General features: G+C 44.0%; 1 protein-coding gene across 1 annotated transcript in view; it reads right to left on the reverse strand.

Moving 5' to 3' along the window:
* Window positions 1-9,915, reverse strand: part of slc12a4 (solute carrier family 12 member 4) — a 47,359-nt gene extending 37,444 nt beyond the window's left edge. Inside the window, exon 1 of the mRNA XM_057346624.1 lies at window positions 9,641-9,915. Coding sequence (XP_057202607.1) covers window positions 9,641-9,779 — 139 coding nt within the window. The 5' untranslated portion in view covers window positions 9,780-9,915. The remainder of the gene's footprint in view (window positions 1-9,640) is intronic.
* Window positions 9,916-10,135: the final 220 nt, after the last annotated feature.

Consider the following 10,135-nt stretch of genomic DNA (forward strand, 5'->3'; position numbering starts at 1 on the left):
TGTTCGTGTTTTTTTGGTAACTTTGTTGATAATTTCAAATAATTCTGTAAATGCTAAGCTAAAAGTAGGCCTGGGCTGTATCAATATATCTAGCACTATTTTAGCATACTTTTATATTAATGTATAACCACTCACCTTTTCAAACGCCAATGTTTACAAAATATTGAAAGATAATCAAAGCTAAACGCTTATGAAATCCCATATGCTAATGTATTCTTAAAGCAATATTTCAAAGGCAAATCAAAATTTCCCCATGTTTTACTCACCCTCAAGGCATCCTGACTGAATATGACTTTCTTCTGACTAGCTTTGTTCACAGATCTGATGTTTACTTGATTGTTTTTACTCTTTACATCTAAACCATTTCCAAAGGAATTATTTGAAAGACCCATATGCAGTAAAATGTCTTGCTGTGTGCCTGCAGGAAGGGGAAGCAAAAGCTTTATGTTGACAGGTCTGAACATGTTAACAGGACTGTGCTAAAAACTATGTAGATCAAAGCTAGAGTGCCAGCCTCACAGCTACTGTGTTTAAAGGCATGTGCTCTACAGGACAAAATGTTCATGTTTCTAGTTTCAAAAAACGCTTTACATTTCACATATTTCAAGTCTTTTGTTCACCGCTGTCCCTCTTCTCACAAAACGATCGGATTGGTAAAGCTGACCAAGTCTGTCGTGATTGGTTCCCCGCTTAGAGCGTGTGTTTGAAGATGACCCACCCACACCATATCAGCGAGCTTCCGCTTCTCAGGCTGTTGCGATTGGTCGGTCCCCCTCTCAGTGCACGTGTATTCATAAGCTTTGGCTTTTTAGCAATAAACAGTAACAATGGCGTCAACTTCACTTCATCGGTTAAAAACATTATCAGATCAGATTGATCGAAATTTAACGGAGGTCTGCTAGTGCATGTGCAAATGTCAATCTTTGTTAGAGATCGCAATTTTTTCCCTACTATGACGAGGGAAATAACACCGGACCAATTGGCGTCAGACTGGTTATATTAATTAACACTAATAACAGAAGTGTTAGTTTTGCCTTTCTACATTGGACCTAAATTGGATAATAAAACAAGCAGATTGACCAGGAGACATTTGCAAGCAGGACTTCAAAGGACATTTCATAGAAGTGTTTTAGAGGTATGCGCAGACACACACACACACACACACACACACACACAATATCAGTGAATTACACAGAACAGCTTTCACAGCCGATGTTAAAGTCGTAGAAGCTGTTATTTGACCGTTGGTTATCTTGGAATGTGTGTAGCTAAATTCTTATTACGAGCTGTAGGACTGTGATGAAAGTGAAAGTAATTAAGCGCGTAGCTCAGTTAAATGTTTACAATCTCTGATAACCAAACACTACTCCAGTGGCTCTTCCTCTTCTCTAAGGAAGGCCTTGCCCCTTTCTTGGCGTATTCCTTTGGGCGGAGGTTATTCAAAATCTCGGAGTAGTGACATCATTTACCCGGGAAGTTAAGGGCTGTAGTCCGATTCCAGCCGTTCTCTGTAGTCCTTTAAATGTGAATTCTGTTAAAGACAATATCTCGCTTGGCATTGAACTTTTCATTTTGCAGATATTATTTATGCTCTAACAGCAACATTACACACTAACTAAAGTTTGAAAATTGGCATTACGGGGAACGGCACCTTTAAGATGAAAACATCTCGGTTACGACTGTAACCTCTGTTCCCTGATGACTTTGAGTCGAGACAGAATGGGATTTGAACTTGAGAACCTATCATCTCTGGTTGTACTTTTAAAAGGCCAATGAACTTGGTGAATGGCATGGCATGCCAGTCTCCGCCCTGTGCATACAGGTATAAAAGGAAGATGGCGTGCCCATTCATTCACCTTTTGGGATGAGGAACCTGAGAGGCATCTCCCGGTCACTGCAGCGGACGGCGAAGCGTTGTGGCATGAAGAATACAACGTCTCCTTGACACAATGCAAATTGTAACCCTCCAGTGGTGTAGTAAGGCATCAGTTCAAGTTTGTCAATGATGAGAGGCTCTTACCAACTGCCATACAGGCGGTGGCCTTCCTACTCTAGAGACAAGATAGCCACCCGACACCATAGGGAACACTGGGAAATGCTACACCCTCGCCTGAGGGGGAATGTTATGGAGACCACATCCTGCCATAGGGAGGTAATACGTGGAATACCCACACGGTCACACCAGTGGGGAGATCTCATGGGAGTAGTAGTGCGGGGCCCCAACCAGGGGTGCACAGAAGCGGTGGAGTCCACCGAGGGGAGGTCACAGGTTCACCAACAGGGGAACCAAGAGTGAAGAAACGTCAGACGGGACGACCCAAGGGGGGAGTCACTACGTGTGGAGCACTAGCTCAGGTATAGGGGTTCACCTTCACCTCGCCAATTTATGTTGGGGACAGCTCTTCCCTTCTGCTGTCCTCCAGAGCAGAAAAAGAGCTGCTCAGAGTTTCTGAAGCTCGGCGTGCGGTCCAAGTAGAGGCACAGGAGCCAAGAGCCAGACATGGAGGTTCCAGAGGTCTGGCCTAGGGTGCCAGACTGTGCCCTTCCCGTGAGAAAGAAGGTCCTTCATCAGTGGAAACTAAGGTGTCCGTGCCGAGAGAGGCCTCGGTCAGAGAGTACCAAAGTGGGCAATGGGTGGTGTCCAGGGAGGCAAACGGTCCACCTGTGCCTGCCCGATCTGCTCCCAAATGAGCTGGACGGCACGGGGTGGAGTCGCCACTCTCCGCGGAGCATGACCTGTCGAGACAGCGCGTCGGCTGTCTGATTGAGGTTGCGCAGTATGTGAGTGACGCGCAGGGATTTCACCAGCTGGTGACTCGGACGAGTCTCTGTTGGAGGAACGGGCTTGATCGCATCCTTCACCAGAAGGGTGGTGACCTTGGCCCGAAGTATAGGAGCATTCTCGCCTTGAACAGAGGTAAACAGAATGCCCCGAAACCTGGGCGGGCGTCTGGCGAACTGGATCACGTAGCCGAGACAGATCATCCTCACTAGCCAACGTGACAAGCTGGGGAGCTGTAACCACGCCCCCAGACACCAGGCAGAGGGACAAGGGGAGCGATCTGCATCATCATCCCCATGGGGGGAGGTTCTGTGGCTGGCAGAACTGCCTTCTTGCCGGGGTCTTCGCTGCACGATGCACCGTTGAGTGGAGAGTGCAGAGGGCTGCGAGATCGGCATGATGCTACGTCGAGTTGAGGCTGCACTATGCTGAGAAAACACCCAGGGAGAAAAGACGCTCTTTCTGAGACAGAGTGGGCACCCGGCCCTGAAAAGGGCCCGACATGAGATGGGATGGGGCAGGAACTGTCCCGGTGAGACTCAACAGCAGTGTTGTGGCTGGAGTCATGCCCCGATGTCCTGGGTCTCCCTGAGCTGTCCCTGTAAGGGCCGCTTCACAGATGTCTTCCTGGGCGGCTGCTGACAGGGATTCGATGCTCTCCTCCGCGATGCTCTCCATCCTCGGGGGCCATCTGAGGAGGGGGCATTGAAGTCGTGGTGGGAGGGGCGGGACTGCTGGGGAGCAGATGCCGTCCGGGACCTCGATGACCTGAAGGCGGCCGGGTCGCAGCGAGGCAAGATGTGCTTAATGGTCTCCGTCTGCTTCTTCACCGCCGAGAACTGTTGTGAAAGATCCTCGACAGTGTCAACAAACAGCCCACCTTGCGCGATGCGTGCATCGAGAAAGCGTACCTTCTCGGCATCTCACATCTGTGCAAGGTTAAGCCATAGGTGTCTCTCCTGGACCACCAGAGTGGACATCGTACGACCCAGCACACAGTTCCTGCATGACAGCTGGGCCGTGTCTTCCCTCGTCCAACTGTTTCAAAGCCTTGGCTTGGTGGACCTGCAGGATAGCCATGGTGTGAAGAGCGTAGGCAGCTTGACCCACAGCAGAAAGAAAGAAAGAAAGAAAGAAAGAAAGAAAGAAAGAAAGAAAGAAAGAAAGAAAGAAAAGTGTCGAAGAAAACTTACATGCCTTGGAAGGGAGCCTTGGTCGACCCCTCCAGGTGGCGGCGGTCTGCGGGCACAGATGTACCACGATCGCACGGTCGATTTGGGGTACGTGGACGTATCCCTAAGCTGCCCCCATGTCAAGGGAAGTTAGGGCGATGGAGCTCGTTTGACGTGAACGCTCCGAGAAGGGGCGTTCCAGGTCTTGGTGAGCTCCTCATGCACCTCTGGGAAAAAAGGTACCGGGGCGGAACGTGGTTTGGCACCACACTCCGTATCCAGGTACCAGGAGTCAAGCCGCGAGTGTTGTGAGGAAAGCGGTGCGGCGCACTGCAGCCCAGGCAAGAATGGCCGAAACAGGCAGCTCCAGGGAGTCTTCAGCGTCCGATGCCAGCAAGTCGCCATCTGATGCTGCGATAGAAATCTCATCCTCATCACGCACCTGCATGAGTCCGCTATGGGTCGGTCAACTGCCGCCCATCAGAGACAAGTTTGGCGAGCGTGGCGGGGCATGGATGACGGCAGGTTAACGTCCATGGGAGTCCCCACATCACCATCGCCGCTGCGGACGGCTTGGCAGCCACCGCGGAACGGGAAGCAGATGATGTCGTGGCTGCATCCAAAGAGAACACAGCCACCCGTGACCGCAACATCTTGATCGACATATGCTCACAGTTCAGGCATGCCGTTTCAATGAACGCTACTTCAACATGCTGGCAGCCCAAGCGTGTGATGCAGGTATCGTGCCCGTTGGGTTCGAGGACGAGACGGCTGTATCCAAGGTTTCAGCGTCGAGACATGTCTGGCGACACGTGCACGCTGTTAGAGGTTTGCTCTTTTAGACACCCAGGTCCGCTACCAGGGGAAGTCGCACAAAAGAGGACGAGTCTGCTGCTCTGTTTAAAATAAAAAGTACCATAGAAGGAAGACGAAAGCACATTTGGTAGCCAGCTGTAGTTTAGTTTAAACATCTGCAGATTTTTGATGAGATGACAGCCCAAAGGTAGACCAACTTTAGTGAATGTACTAAATAAACTGACTTTACCTCCAAAGTTGAACACAGTAAATATGTTCCTACACACAGGATGGTTTCAGTTGAACTAAGCAGTGGATATCATTTGCACGGTCTGGTGCCTTGCATGTTCATTCATATTCATACGTGTGTTTGTTTTTTGCATGCATATGAATTTGCTATTTTTAAACAAGAACATTCATAACATCTAAAAAACAGTTTGTGAGGGAAAATGCTAAAGCTGATTAACCACAGAAAAAGTACTACCTAAGGAGCTTATGTGTGAAATTGGCCAAACATCCCATTTATTGGACATTTAAAGTCTTCTTTATGAGTGAAGTCATGCTGTTTAGGCCGATTAAGCTCAATATTTTCTTTGGAAATGTATTGTGTTATGGTGGCATACCTGGTTAATTGACATTATCGTCATAATAATATCCGGTGTGGGTACATTCCAAACAACATGTCCGTGTGAGTGTGTGTCCCTGCTTGTGATATTTAATATTAAGTGTTTAAAAAAGGAAGATTAAAGGAACAATTCACCCAAAAATAACAAATCGGTCATTATTTACTCGCCCTCGAGTTGTTCCAAATCTGTATCTGATGAACACAGAGAAAGATATTTGGAAGAATGCTTGTAACCAAACAGTTTTTGGCCACCAGCTAGAGAATGACATTTCATTTTAGCCATGTCATGTTTGATTATATGGACCTAGAACTTGTGATTTGCATACTCAATAAAATACCACAGCAACATTATTGCAGAAAGTTCTTTATAAGATACTAGAAACAGCTGCTTTGACCCCTAACTAGCAAATATTGTTGAAAATTGACAGTGTCATTTAGACAACCAAGATTTTTACATGATTTTTTCTGTATTTACTTTACAGGTGACAGGGATAGTTTGCACAATGGCCCATCACTGGTAAAATCATTTGTGCATTAGAAAAGTACAGTTGAATAATTATGTGGAATTCTGCCCTGCTGGGAGAGCTGAATATACACAGACTTTGATGTAGAGCCAGAGGGAGAAGAAGCTGTGTACTGTACAACTGATAATTACAAATCAAAACAACAAGAATTATTATATGTATATTCAAAATAATTATATTCTAAAGAATTGTATAAACAAGAAGGCCTATATTTGTTTTAGAAACCTTGATACTTTAAGGAACTCCTAAAATAATATTTACAATCTTCTTGGTTATTTCTTGTACCAGGCATTTTTTGCCCTTCTTGCCCTTTTTGCCAATATTCTGCTCTTGAGCTTTCGATAGTCTCTTGAATCAGGTCCAGAAAGGATCAATGACCGCCTTTATGCCTTTTTATTAACTCTGTTCCTGATCTTGAATTGAGTCCACCAGACTATTTTGTATGAGATTAATAAAGAGATAAGTCAATATAAGGTAGGCATAGAGATATCTGTCAACAAAAACTAATACAAGCTGCCTCACTGGAGGAGGATCTGCTGTACGTGAGGACATGAGCAGACGTTCTTGGTGTAAAGGGCTCTCAAAGTCAAAGTAGCAGTGTTTTTTTTTCTGTGTCAGATATTACTACCTCCTTAGGAAGCGGTTAAAGGGGTCATATGGCGTGAACACGTGTTTTGGTGTGTTATAAGTTGCCCATGCATGTATTAGGAACATAAAATTGCAAAAATTTAACTGTCGGAACAAAAGATCCATTCTATCTAAAAGTGAATGCTCACCCAGACCTGCATGAAACGCCTCATGTAACCACACCCCCAAAAATCCACGTCAGTTCGTGGTGTGATTTCACTAAGACCGCCCAAATGTATACGCAAGTAAGGTGGCCGTACCTGTCAGTACAATTGCTTTGGAACCTGATGTTCCAAATATGGTAAGAGGCGTTACATTTCTGTCACACGCTTGCAGTATTCGACCAATCACTACGCACTGGTTAACTGGCCAATCATAGCACACCTCGCTTTTCAGAGCGATGAGCTTTGTTAAAAATCCACGTGTTTCAGAGAGGAGGGGCAAAGAGGAGATACAAACATGCACGGTATGTGGAAAATACAGCATTTTTGAACCTTAAATCAAGTATACTTTCCCGTGGCTCAGTGCTTAGAGCATGGCACTAGCAATGCAAAGGTCATGGGTTGGATCCCAGGGGATTGCACATAGTCAGAAACAAATGAATAATACAATGCAATGTAAGTCGCTTTGGATAAAAGTGTCTGCCATATGCGTAAATGTAAATGTATACACATTGCATTACATCTAAAACAAACAATAATATTTGTTTTAGTCGTGTCATATGACCCCTTTAAAGTAGAACACAACAGCTGTGTTTTGCCTATATAAAACAATAAAAAAACTGTTCTAGTCTCCTGTAGAAAATGTTTTGTCAGAACCAGCTGGCAAAACATTTCTTTTTTCTCCATACATTGCTAGTTAACCTCCAAAACATTATTTACAACAAAAGTGTACCACCACTTCTTGTTGAAGGTAGGTCACGTGGTTTAAGAGTTTGATTCAATTCAATTCAATTCAATTTTATTTATGTAGCGCTTTTCACAATGTGCATTGTTCCAAAGCAGCTTTACAGGAGCAAATAAGAAAAACACAGAAAGGTAAAACACAGCACAGTGCATGGTGTTTATAGACCAAGCAAGATCATTATAATATCTAATAAATAAATGAATAAATAAATGCAGTCTCCCGGTGAGCAAGCCAACACTGCACTGCTCTGCTGTGGCGAGGAACCCAAACTCCAATGCTGAATAATGGAGAAAAAAAGTTTGATGCAGTCTGGTGGTTTTACCATTAAAGGCCTGTTTTAGCACAATGACAGCTGTGTGCAGTTCTGCACCACACAGTACAGAGCTAACATGCTAGAAAACAAAGTTAGCAGTGTGAACACCCTCCATCTGCTCAGCCCCTCCTAATGTTAAACTATCCACCAGTACAACCGCCACACCGAACCAGTCTTCTGTATCACATAGAAAATTGAGCCAATGCAACACATACAGAGAGCTTCTGCCACACGGACACATTAAGGGCCAATAATATACATATATGTCTGTTTCTACTGCTGAACACAATAAACTGAAAATAGGATTATGTTGTATTTCTTAGCATTTCAGCCCATCTGTTTAATACTGAGAAATGCTTTGCATGAGAAATGCTTTGGGGTGAAGGTCAGTTTATGTGTATATACAGTACAGTAGCATATTTGTGTTCTCCTATCAAAGGGTCTTTTCGGGTTCTGTCTTTCTAATGGATGTCTCTCTTACTCTTCAAATTTTTGCTGACAGTTTGTAAGTATAGTGTAATGTGATAAATGCAATAATATATAGATTTTGGATTTCTTGGTAATATCTGATTTATTATGTTTATATGGTTAATTATCACTTTAAACAAGCCGAGTAAGTTTAATTTATGTAACCATATAGTTCTAATTAATTCAAAATTAAATAATATTGTACGAGCCTCTTGGCAAAACATGACCTAACCCGACTACTGACAGTCAATCTTGCATTTAGAAACGTAAACTCTCACTATAGAACTAGAGTGTTTATTCTGTTAAATGGATACTTCACCCAAAAATGAAAATTCTGTCATCATTTACTCACCTTCGAGTTGTTCCAAATCTGTATGAATGTCTTTGTTATATTTGGAATATATTTGGAAGAATGCTTATAACCAGACAGATTTTGCCCCACATTGACTCCCATATAGGAAAAATTACTATATCATTTTTTTTCTTCTGTTGAACACAAAAGAAAACATTTTGAAGAATGTAGCAGCAAACAGTTCTGGGGCAATTATAACTATCATTGTATTTTTTCCTATGGTAGTCAAAGGGGGGGCAAAATCTGTCTGGTTATAAGTATTCTTCCAAATATATTTCTCTGTGTTCATCAGAACAAAGAATTGTATACAGATTTGGAACAACTCGAGGGTGAGTAAATGATGACAGAATTTTATATATCACATCTCAAAGTATACATAACACACAAAGAACAGGACAGCTGCATGATGGTCTCTCCATATGCCACTCACAGCTACATTAACAGATGCTGATATCTTTAATCATCCCTTTAGAGCTTCCCACATCTTCATCTTATTCATTTCTCTCTGCCTCCCTCACTATATTTCTCTTTTAAAATGTAGAAGGGACAGAAAGGAACAAGATGGAGGAAAGAAATGCTAGTCAAGACTTTGGCTGCTGGGTGAAGGACAGTCTTGGCACAAAGAAAGAGCTCCAGCTTTTGTCTCTATGAATACTTGAGGTCTGTCTCATTATTGCAGAACCCCCCCAGTCCCGCCTCTGCTTTGGCCCTTGATTGTTTTCCATTGTCACCACAGTGGCGTCTGGCATGTCAGCACTATGCCAAGAGTCCTGGCTTTAGTTACCCTTAAATCCCTCCCCTTACTTCAAATAAACTACCATTTTACAAAGATACAACTTTGCTAATGTGACCAAGCCTTCTCAGAACCTTCTCTGAAAACAGAAGTAGTCATTGGATGCTGTGACGTTGATTGAACAATTGCAATGGTTACCATACTGCTGATGGTTCGAGGATGTCTGGTATTGTCAGTAATACCAGGGTTAAATCTATCAAACTTTATAAACTTTCAAACTCTGCTCTTAACGTAATAAACCCAGCAGAAGAGTTTTCAAAAAGTGACGAATAAAAAAACTTACCATCCGAACTGACTGTGTCTCCATGTCCCGGGTATCCTCCCTGTCCTGTGTCTCTGTAATCCACCCAGTTTATTCCCTCCAGACTGTCATAGTTGGACGGTGAGTTATCCTGCACTGGTACCACAGTAAAATGTGGCATGTTTTCATTCGTTTAGTTTGAGTATTTTGCCTTTTTGTATACTCTTTCTCTTCTTTTGGCAGATAGCACGTTCCCAGCTGAACTCTCCCTCAAATCTCCAACACATTCCTCTAGTCTTCCCTCACTTCCTCTCAAGCCATTAGCATAGTGCCCACCCTCTTCTCTCGGTCCCTCCTCCTGCTTGGACAAATCGAGTGGGTCTGACACTTTGGCCTGTCTCACTCTTTCCCCTGCTCTTTCAGCGGTGCCTCACTTTTCTCTTCATGCTGCTAACTCATGTTTCCGGGCTTCAATCACAGTCCTGATGAGTTAAAAGGCTAACATGGGTGATGGTTAGCTTCATCTCTCCACTGTTA

Source organism: Triplophysa rosa, linkage group LG1, assembly GCF_024868665.1.
Source record: "Triplophysa rosa linkage group LG1, Trosa_1v2, whole genome shotgun sequence".
In the NCBI taxonomy this organism is placed as follows: domain Eukaryota; kingdom Metazoa; phylum Chordata; class Actinopteri; order Cypriniformes; family Nemacheilidae; genus Triplophysa; species Triplophysa rosa.